This window comes from Ranitomeya variabilis, chromosome 5 (genome assembly GCF_051348905.1).
Source record: "Ranitomeya variabilis isolate aRanVar5 chromosome 5, aRanVar5.hap1, whole genome shotgun sequence".
NCBI lineage: Eukaryota > Metazoa > Chordata > Amphibia > Anura > Dendrobatidae > Ranitomeya > Ranitomeya variabilis.
Genome location: NC_135236.1, coordinates 123,408,216 through 123,424,032, shown reverse-complemented (window position 1 = coordinate 123,424,032; position 15,817 = coordinate 123,408,216). Strand labels below are relative to the sequence as shown.

The 15,817-nt window shown below is 43.1% G+C and overlaps 1 protein-coding gene across 1 annotated transcript in view; it reads right to left on the bottom strand.

Annotated features, from left to right (window-relative positions):
• Positions 1-15,817, bottom strand: part of LOC143775260 (uncharacterized) — a 93,296-nt gene that overhangs the window by 30,689 nt on the left and 46,790 nt on the right. The window contains exons 9-15 of the mRNA XM_077263178.1: positions 15,219-15,405; positions 13,346-13,455; positions 13,138-13,270; positions 11,806-11,988; positions 6,835-6,873; positions 6,189-6,356; positions 219-368 (exon numbers count right to left, since the gene is read on the bottom strand). Of these exons, the coding sequence (XP_077119293.1) occupies positions 219-368; positions 6,189-6,356; positions 6,835-6,873; positions 11,806-11,988; positions 13,138-13,270; positions 13,346-13,455; positions 15,219-15,405 (970 nt within the window). The remainder of the gene's footprint in view (positions 1-218; positions 369-6,188; positions 6,357-6,834; positions 6,874-11,805; positions 11,989-13,137; positions 13,271-13,345; positions 13,456-15,218; positions 15,406-15,817) is intronic.

Sequence of the window (15,817 nt, the reverse complement as noted above, 5' to 3'; positions counted from 1 at the left end):
AAGGGGACAACACGACCCACTGAACTCTTCTACCATACCAAGTGAACACTGAAGACTCCTCATTTACACATACATTAAAAGTTATTTTCTCAAGGCTTGCACTAGTATGATTTTATTGGGGGCTAAGTTCCCTATATCACTGTATTGTTAGTTTAAAGGCACTTTTGGGATGACAGAATCTCTTTAAAATAAAGCAATTGATCATGAAGGTGCTTTACCTGTTGTTCATTCAATCTCACCCCAGCCATAGAGCTCACATTAGACAGGTTAGACAGCACTTCTTTGCTCCTTGTACGTAACATTATCAGCGGTAATGATGGTAGTAGAGGCCCCAGCTCATTAAGGTTATGGGAAATATTCCATGACTCCTGCGAATGACAAATACAGATACAAAAGGAAGATGTAAATATAGGTGATAAGTACTGGGGGCAGGATCGGACTGGCCCATAGGGGAGCAGGGGAATCCCCCGGTGGGCCCCGTGCAGATCTGGGCCACCAACCCCTTTTTATGGGCAGTACTTGGCATGATTCACTCTGTACTGAAAAAAAGCAGCATCTCATCATTCATTACCCAAACTAGTCAGTTTATTATTATATAGAGATATAGGTACATTTGAGATTGAGGATAGAGTAATATTTGTATGCAGGTGAAAAGAGGGCCCTCCCAAAGTCAATGTTACTGGTGGGCCCTTAGCACCCCAGTCTGACACTGACTGGGGCAGGGCCGGACTGGCCATCGAGCACTTCTGGCAAATGCCAGAAGGGCCGGTGCCAGTCGTGGGCCGCTCGATCCGCCTCCCCCCACCGCCGACTCACCCCCCTGCCGCCGCATTCAACTATACCGGCGTCGACGCCGGTACAGTTGAATGCAATGATGGAGGAGAGGGTGTCTACAGACGCTCCCTCTCCCATCATTCCCCGCTCTGCCTCTGACACTGCGGGTGCGCGATGACGTCATATCATCGCACACCTACTGTGTCCTGGGCAGACTGCAGCCGCTGAGACAGGAGCAGGAAGCAACGCGGGCAAGAGGAAAGGTGAGGAGAGTGTTTTTTGTTTTGTTTTTTTTCTGGACTGTGGGGACATTCTCGGGGGGGGGGGGGGGAGAGATGCTGGCTGTGCTGGATTTACCACTAGGCGGGCTGTGCTGTATATACCACTGTGCGGGCTGTGCTGGATATACCACTGTGCGGGCTGTGCTGGATATACCACTGTGCGGGCTGTGCTGTATATACCACTGCGGGCTGTGCTGTACATACCACTGTGCGGGCTGTGCTGTATATACCACTGTGCGGGCTGTGCTGTATATACCACTGTGCGGGCTATACCACTGTGCGGGCTGTGCTGTATATACCACTGTGCGAGCTGTGCTGGATATACTACTGTGTGTGCTGTGCTGTATATACCACTGTGCGGGCTGTGCTGTATATACCACTGTGCGGGCTGTGCTGTATATACTACTGTGCGGGCTGTGCTGGATATACCACTGTGCGGGCTGTGCTGGATATACCACTGTGCGGGCTGTGCTGGATATACCACTGTGCGGGCTGTGCTGTATATACCACTGTGTGGGCTGTGCTGTACATACCACTGTGCGGGCTGTGCAGTATATACCACTGTGCTGGATATACCACTGTGTGGGCTGTGCTGGATATACCACTGTGCGGGCTGTGCTGGATATACCACTGTGCGGGCTGTGCTGTATATACCACTGTGCGGGCTGTGCTGGATATACCACTGTGCGGGCTGTGCTGGATATACCACTGTGCGGGCTGTGCTGGATATACCACTGTGCGGGCTGTGCTGGATATACCACTGTGCGGGCTGTGCTGGATATACCACTGTGCGGGCTGTGCTGGATATACCACTGTGCGGGCTGTGCTATATATACCACTGTGCGGGCTGTGCTGTATATACCACTGTGCTGGATATACCACTGTCCGGGCTGTGCTGGATATACTACTGTGCGGGCTGTGCTGTATAAACCACTGTGCGGGCTGTGCTGGATATACCACTGTGTGGGCTGTGCTGGATATACCACTGTGCGGGCTGTGCTGGATATACCACTGTGTGGGCTGTGCTGGATATACCACTGTGCGGGCTGTGCTGGATATACCACTGTGTGGGCTGTGCTGGATATACCACTGTGCGGGCTGTGCTATATATACCACTGTGCGGGCTGTGCTGTATATACCACTGTGCTGGATATACCACTGTCCGGGCTGTGCTGGATATACTACTGTGCGGGCTGTGCTGTATATACCACTGTGCGGGCTGTGCTGGATATACCACTGTGCGGGCTGTGCTGTATATACCACTGTGCGGGCTGTGCTGTATATACCACTGTGCGGGCTATACCACTGTGCGGGCTGTGCTGTATATACCACTGTGCGAGCTGTGCTGGATATACTACTGTGTGTGCTGTGCTGTATATACCACTGTGCGGGCTGTGCTGTATATACCACTGTGCGGGCTGTGCTGTATATACTACTGTGCGGGCTGTGCTGGATATACCACTGTGCGGGCTGTGCTGGATATACCACTGTGCGGGCTGTGCTGGATATACCACTGTGCGGGCTGTGCTGTATATACCACTGTGTGGGCTGTGCTGTACATACCACTGTGCGGGCTGTGCAGTATATACCACTGTGCTGGATATACCACTGTGTGGGCTGTGCTGGATATACCACTGTGCGGGCTGTGCTGGATATACCACTGTGCGGGCTGTGCTGTATATACCACTGTGCGGGCTGTGCTGGATATACCACTGTGCGGGCTGTGCTGGATATACCACTGTGCGGGCTGTGCTGGATATACCACTGTGCGGGCTGTGCTGGATATACCACTGTGTGGGCTGTGCTGGATATACCACTGTGCGGGCTGTGCTGGATATACCACCGTGTGGGCTGTGCTATATATACCACTGTGCGGGCTGTGCTGTATATACCACTGTGCTGGATATACCACTGTCCGGGCTGTGCTGGATATACTACTGTGCGGGCTGTGCTGGATATACCACTGTGCGGGCTGTGCTGGATATACCACTGTGCGGGCTGTGCTGGATATACCACTGTGCGGGCTGTGCTGGATATACCACTGTGTGGGCTGTGCTGGATATACCACTGTGGGGGCTGTGCTGGATATACCACTGTGTGGGCTGTGCTGGATATACCACTGTGCGGGCTGTGCTATATATACCACTGTGTGGGCTGTGCTGGATATACCACTGTGTGGGCTGTGCTGGATATACCACTGTGCGGGCTGTGCTGGATATACCACTGTGCGGGCTGTGCTATATATACCACTGTGCGGGCTGTGCTGTATATACCACTGTGCTGGATATACCACTGTCCGGGCTGTGCTGGATATACTACTGTGCGGGCTGTGCTGGATATACCACTGTGCGGGCTGTGCTGGATATACCACTGTGCGGGCTGTGCTGGATATACCACTGTGCGGGCTGTGCTGGATATACCACTGTGTGGGCTGTGCTGTATATACCACTGTGCGGGCTGTGCTGGATATACCACTGTGCGGGCTGTGCTGTATATACCACTGTGCTGGATATACCACTTCGCGGGCTGTGCTGGATATACTACTGTGTGGGCTGTGCTGTATATACCACTGTGCGGGCTGTGCTGTATATACTACTGTGCGAGCTGTGCTGTATATACTACTGTGCGGGCTGTGCTGTATATACTACTATGTGAGCTGTGCTGTATATACTACTGTGTGGGCTGTGCTGTATACACTACTGTGTGGGCTGTGTTATCTACTATGTGGGCTGTGCTATATACTATGCGGGCTTTGCTATATACTATGGGGAGTATATTATCTTCTATGGGGAGGCCATGTTATGTAGTATGTGGCTGTGGTATATACTATTGTGGGGGTATATTATATTCTATGGGGGAGGTTGGGTTATATACTATCGGGGGCTGCATTATATTCTATGGGGGGCTACATTATATATTATGGGGAGGTGGGCTGTATTATATTCTATGGGTTACATTATACTCTGGGGTGGCTGCATTATACTCTGTGGGGTGGCTGCATTATACTCTGTGGTTGCCGCATTATATTCTGTAGGGTGGTGGCTACATTATACTATATGTGGGCTGCATTATACTGTATCGAGGACTATGGGGAATACGTTATACTATATGAAGAACTATGGGGTGCATTATACTATGGGAAGTGAATTGTACTACATGGATGACTATGGTGGTGCATTATACTATATGGAGCACTATGAGGAGTGTATTATGCTATATGGAGGACTATGAGGAGTGTATTATATTATGTGGAGGACTGAGCAGTGTATTTTAATATATGGAGGACTATAGGGAGTGTATTATACTATATGGAGGACTGTGGAGCACATTATAATATATGGAGGACTATGGAGTGTATTATACTAAACAAGTAAAATGCTGCATATTCAGATTGTTTTTGCCGGAACAAAAATAATTGTTCTCAGCAGCACATTGCCGCTGTAAACTGTAGATGTGCTGCTGATAACATGATACTGTATGGGGATCGGTTAGTGATCTGTTAGTGAAGTGATCGTTCTGTCCCATGATTCTTTCTCAGACGGTGGAAAGAGGCCGGGAAACAAGTGTTGAACAACTTCAGTATTGTCGATCAAACTCATTTAGCGGCCTGAACTCAGCGCTTGTAAATACAACCGAAATGCTTTTGTGTGATGTGCAATATGTTAGCATTTTGGGCCCCATTTTAAACTTTGCCTAGGGCCCCACTTTGCCTAAAACCGGCCCTGCCTACAAGTGTACAAAGATATAATACAGTCACCATGTGACAAGTGGGCCTGTGTAACTTCAAATGCCAGGGCTGAATTTTAGTCCCAGTCTGGCCCTGGACTGGGGGTCAGTATAGAGTGAGCGGGGCCCATACCCTGCCGTGCTGTACATCTTCATACTCCCAGTCAGAAATAAGTCCTGGTACTGATTTGCTCTCCGGGTAGAACCTCATCCTCTGTTTTCTTATGTACTGTTGTCTCTTAAGCTAAAATGAGTCCAACTTAATGAGATGATCTAAGTAGTTGTCAAAAATGTCTGCTGTCACATATTTCAGGCTACAACCTCTTTTGCGCAGTCAGCCTCTCTGCAGTGCAGCAAGGAAAAGGACTGAGGTAACAGGAAAAAAGTCATGGAGGAGAGCTTTTTTCTCCTGCTTCAGCCCGGATTGTGTCCACATAGTGGAGGTGAATTACAAGAGTTAGGGACTGTCCTGATTGGGTACAACTATTCGTGGTGAGATAGCTTATATGCTTTTTAATCAAAAAAGTGTTAACTAAGTACCCTATGTTATTTGCATATACTATTACTATTTATTCATTTACTTACTGTAGTGCTATTACCAGCACCTCAACATGGTGTCCCCATGGTGTATTTGTTCATCTATTTATATATTTTATTGTTTGTTTCTTTTTTTTCTTAGGTTCTGTTTGTTAAATGGCCACAGTGTGAATGAACAGTTATGCATTTTTTTTTTTTTTTTTGCTTAATTTTGTTGTCCTTTCTACAAACAGCAGTGTGGCTCCTCTTTTTGGGCTGTACATTTTGTTCATATAGCTTCCCGTAGGCAGGTGTCGGAACAATCGGGTCTGTGTCCTGCTCTGCCCTTACCTATTTTGACATCTGCTGACACAGAGTGAGGTGAAGGTTAAGTACCGTCCCGTTTGGGTACACCTTGTCGCGATGGGATGGCTTTTACACTTTTTTGAACAAAATAGTGCTAACTAAGTAACATGTTATTTACAAGCACTATTACTATTTATTCATTTACGTATTACAGGGTATTTGCTCATTTAGTTTATTTTTTGAATTTTCGGTTTTGCTTGTGTCCAGTTGTTCACCTGTCAGACTGAGTGAGCAGGTCAGTTTTGCTCATCTACAATCTTGCTCCTCAGTCTGACAGACATATGTCTTGAGTGGTGTTTCTTCAGGCAACCCGATCCAATGAGTGCCTGGATAGGTTGCATCTTGGAATATGTGACAGCGGCCATTTTGAACACCTTGGTCAACCCCTTTAAATTGCTCTATACCCCATACCCACTTGGCAGCTGCTAATGCTGCTTTTATGATATTCCTTTCCTTAAAGAATAAATATAATGCTTGCAATAAATATTAGAAATAATTCTCATAGAAGTTTCCATCTGCACATACCCACAGTGTCCTGAAGACGGCGAGCGTCTGAGCAGAACTGAGCAGGTCTGCGTTACTGGTCAAGGCTGGCAGCAGCTGTGCAACCTGACTGTGTGATAACTGCTGGAGAAAGGCCGGACTGATCCCCAACACCAAGGAGCCCATGTGTGCCAGCACTTCATCTGAGACCTGGGAGTGGAGAGAAAAGATACAGAAACTACACGGAATATTAATATATACCAGTTGATGTGGCTAAAATTGACGAGAACTCTCCTTACTTTTGGACATGAGCTATAGAGAACATATTAAAGCAAATGGCATGTGCCAAACTGGTAAAACAACCCAATGACCTCTATTTACAATCATTTTACTTATAAAGGAGATACCTTTTTATGAGCAGAATATTGCACATATGTTCACATACTGTAATCCAATCATTCATTCTCCTTTGGCCTCTATTGACATGTACTGTAATATTGACATGTCAATCAATGGTTATAATCAATAATATGAACATTTGCTTTCCTCTGACCATTAATACAAGGGACACTACCAGAAAGTAACCTCGCATCTACTTAGTCCCATCCATATATGACGATTGCATGACATGACACAATCATTTTGATAATTCCTCAATGATCCATCATACACTCAGGTTTAAACTCACATTTCCTGGATTTAGAACCTTCTGAACAATTTCCTGTGCCTAGAAAATATATAGAAATAAATGCAGAATAAAACTTAGAGAAAATTGCAATATACACATACTGATCCATCATCCATATATACATACTGTACATTCTATACTATGTATATGACCAACGGGCTATAAAAAAAACCTCTGCTGCCACCCTGTGAACAACATGTGTATTTACATTTCTTTTCCTAGATTCTTACTTATAGATTATCTAAAGTAAAAAAAATTAACAAGTGTCAAAGCAAATTATAAAATACCTCTACCCCTCTAAATCACTCCTCCATTTATTTTCTTTTAAAGTTGACTTTCAGTTTAATGGTAGAAAAGCTATATTCATGGAATAAGAATAAAATAATATCATCTGCCTTTATTTAAATTTGTACTGTTGAATTTTAGTGTTTACTATATATCTTTTACATAAGTTTTAACACAGGTGTTTTCCATACATATATTGTGAAAATGTGCCTTTTACTCCATAATGGTGGCTCAGAGGGTAGCATGGCGGCTCAGTGGGTAGCACGGCGGATCAGTTGGTAGCAATCTTGCCTTGCAGCGCATGAGGTGACGGCTTCAAATTGCATGTTCTCCTTGTATTTGTGTAAGTTAACCCACTCACGCCAAAAAAAAAATAAACAAATTCATGGGAAATTTAGATTATGAACCCCAATGGGGACACAGAGTGATGAAAACATGAATAAAGTGCAGCAGAATATGTTGCTACTATATAAACAAGAGTAAGTGCTGAAATTGTGGCTTTGCCATTAACATATATGATAAAACGTACATACGGTATTTCATATTTATTCAAGACACTGGTTCCAATAGGCTAGAGGAAGCAGTGGTAATAATTTTAGTGGTAATAATTGTAATAATTTTGTCTACAAAATGGACTTTTGCTTGTGCTCTTTAAATGATGCGGAGAGCTATGGGCAGAGTCTGCAGGGGGATGAGGGAGTGACACTGGCAGAATCACTGTCTATATCAGTGCTGTATTAAACATATTATTGCTAATTGCAGTAATTAATATGCCAGAGCTGGTGATGGCAGCAGCCTCCGAGTCTCAGACTGGTTACATTATGCTTGTGTTACTGCGAAGAACATACCTACAGGAGTCAGGTTGACCTTATACTCAAGGGCGTAACTATAATGGGTGCAGGGTTTGCAATCGCACCCAGACTCTGGAGACTAAGGGGCCCAAATGGTCCCTTCACACCATATGAAAAGGCTAGTACTATTAAAGACCTGTAATAGTTGAGGGTCCTGTTAGAGAACTTGCATTGGAGCCCGCAAGTTTCACGTTATGCCACAGTTTGTATTACACACGTGGACAAAATTGTTGGTTCCCTTCTGTTAAAGTAAGAAAAACCCACAATTGTTGCTGAAATAACGTAATAAATTCCAATACAGTCCTGTCACTCAAGTTCTGGTGACATTGTCTTTAATGCAATCAGCAAACAGGACGCGTTTCAGCCCATCCCAGGCTTTCATTGTTTATGAAAGTGCCGGGACCTTTTAAGGAACCTGTGACCAGGTTTTTCCGTCATCCACACACAGCAGAGAAGGAGGACGGCATCGCAAGAAGAGAGAAGGCGCCGGATGAAGAACGCCAACGCCGACCGGCCCTTGCCGCAGCTGAGTGTAATAAAAGGTCTTTTTTGCCTTGCAGGGCGAGTTGGAGTCGTTTGTATAGCATTATAGAATGCGTCAAATGGGGTTGGAAGGTTGGGGCCATAGGTTTTATGGGAAAAACTTGGTAATAGGTTCCCTCTATTGATATCTACTATGTAGCCTCTCCACGAGCACCCCCTTGATTCACTGAGTGACGATCCACTCTTTGATGCTGTCCTGAAATAGCTTAAAACTGAAAAAAAAGTAATTTTCAATTAACTGTAAATTTACTGAATATCAACAAATATTGGGCAGCACATTTCGCTCCATAATGACTTTATAATCATTAGATTTCATTGTACACTGCACAGATTCCAGACACCATGTGCCAGATGCAGCAAAGCAACCCCATACCATAACCAAGCCTCCTCCATGTTTCACAGTAGGTACAATGTTCTTTCCTTTGTATGCTTCACTTTTGTGTCTTTGACCATAAAAGAGCTTGTGATTTGCCAAAAAGCTCCAGTTTGGTCTCATCTGTCCAAAGAAAATTCTCCCAGAAGGTTTGTGACTTGTCAATATGCATTTTGGCAAATTACAGTTTTGCTTTTTTATGATTTCCTTTCAATAGTGTTTTCCTCCTCTCTCGGCTTCCATGAAGCCCACCTTGTCTAAGACAGCGACATATGGGGCGAAATGCCATTGATGTACCTTGACCTTGGAGTTCTCTAATCTCTTTGGAAGTTGTTCTGGGCTCTTTGGTACCATTCATATCATCTATCTCTTCCATTTATCATCAGTTTTCCTGTTGCGAGCACGTCCAGAAAAGTTGGCTATAGTCCTATAGATCTCAAACTTTAGAGATGGTCTTATAACCTTTTCCTTTAACATGTTTGTCAATCATTTTTTTTATAATCTCCTGAGACAACTCTCTGCTTATTTCTTTGGTCCATGTTCAGTTGGGTACACACCAAATTATAAAATGATGCCAAACAGCACAGTGACTACTTTTCACCCTACAAATAGGGAGACTGACTGATTACAACTTTGTAAACACCAGTGATGTTAATCACAGGACACACCTTAGTTTAACATGTTCTTATGGTTAAATTGTTTTCAATCTTTTCTTGGGATGCCATGGTTTTTGTCCAGGTCATTTTCGTTAGTTTCTTTTTTACAAAAAAAATAATTGAACCAGAATTCAAAATCAATGCCTGATTTTCATTAGTTGATATTCAGTAAATTGAAATTGAAAATTACTTTTTTGAATTTCAAGTTATGTCAGTGACCATGATAGGATTTTGTAGCATCAACAAAAGGGTAGCAACATTTTTTCCATGTGTATATCAAATAAGAGGGTGTTGTTTTGCCTAGGCATATAGATAGATACAGCGGGTGAAATATTGAACGTGTCATCAATTTTCAAAGTAAATATATTTCTAAAGGTGCTATTGACATGAAATGACCAGAATTAAAACAACCATCCAATCCACATAGGCAAAGACATCAAATCACAGACGTCCATAAATTAAGTTATTAAGCATTGAATGTGCTTATTGAAATGTACTTATTACTTTGTACAAAAGCCTTTCTTGGTGATGACAGCTTCAAGACACCTCTTGTATGGAGAAACTAGTCGCATACATTGCTCAGGTGTGATTTTGGCCTACTTTTCCACACAAACACTCTTCAAATCCTGAAGGTCCTGTGGGCTCTTTAAATAAACTCTGAGCTTTAGTACTTTCCATAAATTTTCTAGTAGATACATGTCAGGTGATTGGCTCAGCCATTGTAGCAAATTTATTTTCCTTCTCTGAAACCAATTGAGAGTTTCCTTGGCCATGTGTTTGGGATCATTAACAGAGAAAGGAGTGAAATTGCTGAAATCTGTGCTTCCGGTGAATGATGATGGAAAAGGATTAAAAAAAAAGGACACAGCAGCACTCTATAAGGGCAAAGATATATGCAAACGCTGAAAACATGACATCTAAACTATATTGTTGCTGAATAAAACGTACTTACAAAAAATGAAGGTCCTTAGCGCATAAATTGGCCAATTCATGCATGCTCATCAACCACAGCAAGGTGACCTCCTTCTGATGGGTCCTATCGTCCTAAACATGCCTCTCTTGGGCTATAAGCCTACAATTTAAATGGACAAACATGCCTCTCTTGGGTTATAAACCAACAATTTTAGATGGGCAGGTAGGAACCAGCACTAATTAAAAGCACCCTTCGGCTGATGGGAGGAGTGCAGAGTCAGAAAGGAGGTAGTCACAACCTCTAATGGTAAACCATAAAAAGCAAAAAAACCTGACCAGCACACATGCAGGACTAGCCTGTTTTTAGGCAATCCCTGCTTGTGTTGTGGCTGTTGAAAAGCCGCGAGACAAGCAGCCGCGGCGCCTCGAACATAGTATGCGAGCATGCCGGAGATACTCTATTAGCACATGAGCGTGCTTGGGTAACACCTTATCTGAGCATTCTCGTTCATTACTAGTACTTTATCATTCTGGATTATGGCCCCAACAGTGCTAACTGAAACGTTCAGTTGTTTATAAATTCTTCTGTAACCAATGCCATCAGTATGTTTTGCAACAATAAGGTTGCAAAGGTCTTGAGACAGCTCACTGGTTTTACCCATCATGAGATGTTTCTTGTGTGGCACCTTGGTAATGAGATGTCTTTTTATATTCCATCAGTTCAACCAGGTGCTATTATTTTTCACTAAGTGGCAGGATTGCTTTCTAATTAATAATAGATTTCATCTGGTGTCATGACTTTGACTTTCCATGGCTTTTTGCACCTCTCATTCTTCATGTGTTCAATACTTTTTCCCTCTCATTAATACTGATAACTTAATTTATGGACATCTATGGTTTAATTTATTTGCCTGTGTGGATTGGGTGTGTTGCTACTGACATCTGGTGAGAATTTCGTGTCAATAGCACCTTTAGAAATAGCTTTACTTAGAAAATTGGTGACATGTTAAATACGTATTTGACCTGCTGTAGATAGCTAGATAGAGATAGATAGATAGATAGATAGATAGATAGATAGATAGATAGATAGATAGATACAAAAATAGATTGAAGAACAGCACAGTTACAAATAGAGTTGAGGCAGCACACCATGTCAAAGTTGCAAAGTGCTCTTTAATAGCCCATGTGGCGACATTTCTGTCCTAAGTATGGACTTTTCTCAAGCACTGCTTGAGAAACGTCGCTCCATAGGATATTAAAGAGCACTTTGCAACTTTCACATGGTGTGCTGCCTCAACTCTTTTTGATCTTAGATAGATAGACAGATTGATCTAAGAAAAAATAGTATTACCTGAGCTGCTGTTAATGTCACTGAGGCAACATCAGAAAGGACCGGCATAAGTTGCTCTGGGCTGAGACTCTGGAGAAAATTGTATCCCAGAGAGCATATCGCCATAGAGAGATTGGGGACAGAGTCTGAGCTGAGCTCTCCAAGGTCCTGAGACTGCTGATCACCAAACAGGAATTCCAACATCTAAGCAGATGACAAGGAGACAAATGATCAGAGCCTAGGGCAGGGAAAGCATAAAGAAACATTCATTGTTCATTTATATCCTATCCTCTCACTAGGTTTGTGGAAAAGTGAAGTAGTTGTCCATGGCATGCAATAAAGTCACTGCTTTCAATTTTTCAAATTGCCCCAAAAAATGAAATCTGGAATTTTATTGGTTGGACAACCACGGACAACTGATCCACTTTTAATTTAAACCAATTTTGATATATTTCCATCACCTTCTTGTGCCAGAAGAACTAATGTGCCCATCTGTAATCTGCCTTGTGTTGCTAATAAATATTTGCATTCCCCATAAAATAACAATTCTGTAAAAGCTTTCATAAAACTCTGGGCAGCATGGTGGCTCAGTGGTTAGGTTAGCACTGCATCCTTGCAGCGCTGCCAATCCCACTCCAAGGAGTTTGTATGTTCTCCCCGTGTTTGCGTGGGTTTCCTCCGGGTTCTCCAGTTTCCTCCCACACTCCAAAGACATACTGATAGGGAATGTGGATTGTTAGCCCCAATGGGGACAGTGCTGATGATGTCTGTAAAGTGCTGTGGAATAAATGGTGCTATATAAGCAAAGGTATAATGAATAAATAAATAAATAAATAAATAAATCTCTGCATTGTTTTACTCCTCTAAGTGTTACCATTTCTTTATTAAAGTGGGGGTTTCTATATACAGTCTGACACTGTCCAATCACTGCTGACACCATCAGCCTATATAACGACACACCCCTTTGACAAGAGTAAAGGTAACACCCAGTTGTTGATTTATTCACACATTTCCTCCCTTGACTCCCCCAGACCTGTGTTATGAATACAAATAATTTACATATAAATGCACACATCTCAGAATACTTTTATATGTACCAAAAACATTCCCCCTATAGGTAGGTGCTTAGTACTCATCCTGTGCATCCGTCCCTCCTATGTACTTACATAGATTATTATTATTTGTTTATATAGCACCATTGATTCCATGGTGCTGTACATGAGAAGGGGTTACATCAAAATACAAATATCACTTAAAGATCACATTGTAAATTTATAAGCAAACTTGCAAGTAATCATTAGCAAAGTAGAGGTGTACTATCCTTATTATCCCCGCTGAGGTATTGAACTTCACCATAGAGTCTGGAAAGAGGTCTCCTCTGGTCACACACTGGAAGAGGTTTCTTCTCAGAGCCAAGGAAATATTCACATTCTGTCCGTACGGTTCCAGATCCAGCACATCAGCCTGGCACACGTATCTTCCCATCCTATGAATAAAGCCACCATTCTATGAGAACAGAGATGTGATCGGCCCTCTGTCACACTAACGCTGCAATACTCACAACTCCACATCCCGCACTGTGATATTTGGTGCTTGCAACACTTTAGATGCAACAACCTTCTGGTATGGAGGGGTTAAATCTCCTGGGAGCGAAGGAAGAATGGTCACCACCTGGAAGAGCAGAAATGTCAGCCTGGGACAATATGTGACAATGGCACCTGTGTGCCGGCATTGGTGGGAGGAATTCCGCTTATTTCTTACTTTTTATCATAAATCCAAAATATTTGCTTAAAGCTAAATAATTTACTGATGAAAAATAATTTTGATCTTAGGAATCTCTTAGGCGACGTTCACACTTTCAGTATTTTCCATCAGTATTTGTAAGCCAAAATCAGGAGTGGAGCAGAGGAAAAGTATAATAGAAAGATGTCATCACTTCTGTATTTATCACCCACTCCAGGTATTGGCTTACAAATACTGGGGTAAAAAACTAGCCAAATACTCAATGTGTGCACGTGGCCTACAGAAAGTGATGAAACACCCCCGATCTAACTCACCCTCTCCTGGTCCAGAGGAGTCTCCACACTGATCATGATGTCCATCATTGTTAGCCAAACTAATGTTATGTAGGTAATGCTGTAGCCAAAGCTGAGCTGCCCGAGTTGAGGGTACGGACTAATGTGCTTACTGATTGGCTGCAGCGCTGTCCACTTAATATTAGCATTGAAGTTAATAACAGACACTGTGAGCAGTAGATTTGAAAAAACTGACAGTCACATCCAAACATAGACTAAGTGTGAACAGGTGCTGAACCTAGAGTCACCAACTCTTATATTTTTCCATAGGTACCCATTCAGATGGAGACGTTTATTCTCAGCGAGGAAAGGAAAGCGTAGGACCTGGTATAAGAGAGATGCCGTAAAGTGGCTACCAGGTACACATAAAATTGGCCATTTTTATGCGCTAAACGCTCTCATTTTTCATATTTCTAGTGCAGTAATGCAGTTCAATTTTCGTGTTTCATGTTTGCATGTTTCAGCGCTGCAGTGTGCTACCTTATTTGCTTGACTGTGAGCAGTAGAGACTTAGTGCGGACCAGGGCAGGGTGAGTTAGATTGTATTTCTTTTTCTAAAAAATAAAGTGCAGCAGGGGACATCAGTTTTCCAAATCTGGCATATGGCCAGGTGTTGGGTTTAGTGGAGATGCCAGTCCCACCAATCGCAAGAGTTCATGATCAGGGTATATAAAGTTTTGTCAGTAGACTCATTTTGCATGGTGGAAGAGAAGTGGGCCCGTACCAAGCAGCAGAGCTAGGGTGAGAAAATCCAATGAATGCTCTGCTGCACTACAGCATATGAATGGAACTGTATGTATTAGTTTGTGCGGAAGAGGAAAAAAAAGTAATCTTTTCCCTGAGTAAAAGAAATGCCTGATTTTATCCTTGCATTGTATCACATAGGAAGCTCATGGTTATAACATATGACCAGGAACATTTTTTCAGGGAACAGATTTACATAAGGTGATCAGAATGGACTCATACATTGCTGCTCTCAGGGCAGGTTCAGATGACTGTATTATCAGTGTGATCTGACAAAATATCGGATCGCACCCAGACCAATATTATGCTATGGTCTGGGTCTGAAAAACTTTGAAGTTTGAACCGATATTCGGTCAATGACATCTGCCTGCAGTGCGATTACCACAAACTGACCGAATGTAAAAGAAGGAGACATTTTTTCTCCATCTTCTCCTCATCCAAATCAGATCACACTGATCAAACTCTGAACACAGTGTGATTACCATAATTGTCCCAATTGAGGGACTCTACGGTTGTCTGCACCTGCCCTAAGTGCAGTCAAATTAACTAAATTATCTTCTCATTTATGGTCATTTCCAACCATCACCCATTTTGACACCAGCCTCCAGCTCTTACCTGTTGTGCACTGAGCAACAGAAACACGTCCAATGAGAATAGGGGAAGAAGATTTCCTACTTGTTGGATAAAAATGTCATCCATTCTGGTTAAATTTTTAACAAGGGTTGATTGTCGAAGCCAGAACCCCAGTACAACTCGTTGTTCATGAGACAGAGCTCCAGCATAGCGGCTCAGGATCAGAAGCCTGGACAGGAAAAAAAATATCAATCTCACATGGACAAGTGTGGGACTGTTTCTGAAAGGAAGCAGCCGTGATTTTTGCAAATTAGGTATGACCCCTAATTGCATCAAATAAAGGTTGTAACCAGGATAACTGATAACATTCTGGACAGATTCCTGGTCATCCAAGTCCATCAGTGGGTAGTCTGTACAGGCAGAGCAGAGACGGCACTGATAATGCCAGTTCTCAATGGCTGGAAGAACAGAAGAACCTATGGTGACATCATGGTCAGTTAACGACAGGTCCTCCACCCAGCCGGAGTATGAAGCCTACACGGCACGGCAGGTAAGTGAAGAGGTGTCTATACTCTACCTCCTACATCCAGTATCATTTACTCCATTCTGAAAGGGCTGGTGAAAAAAGCTGCTAGTGGTGA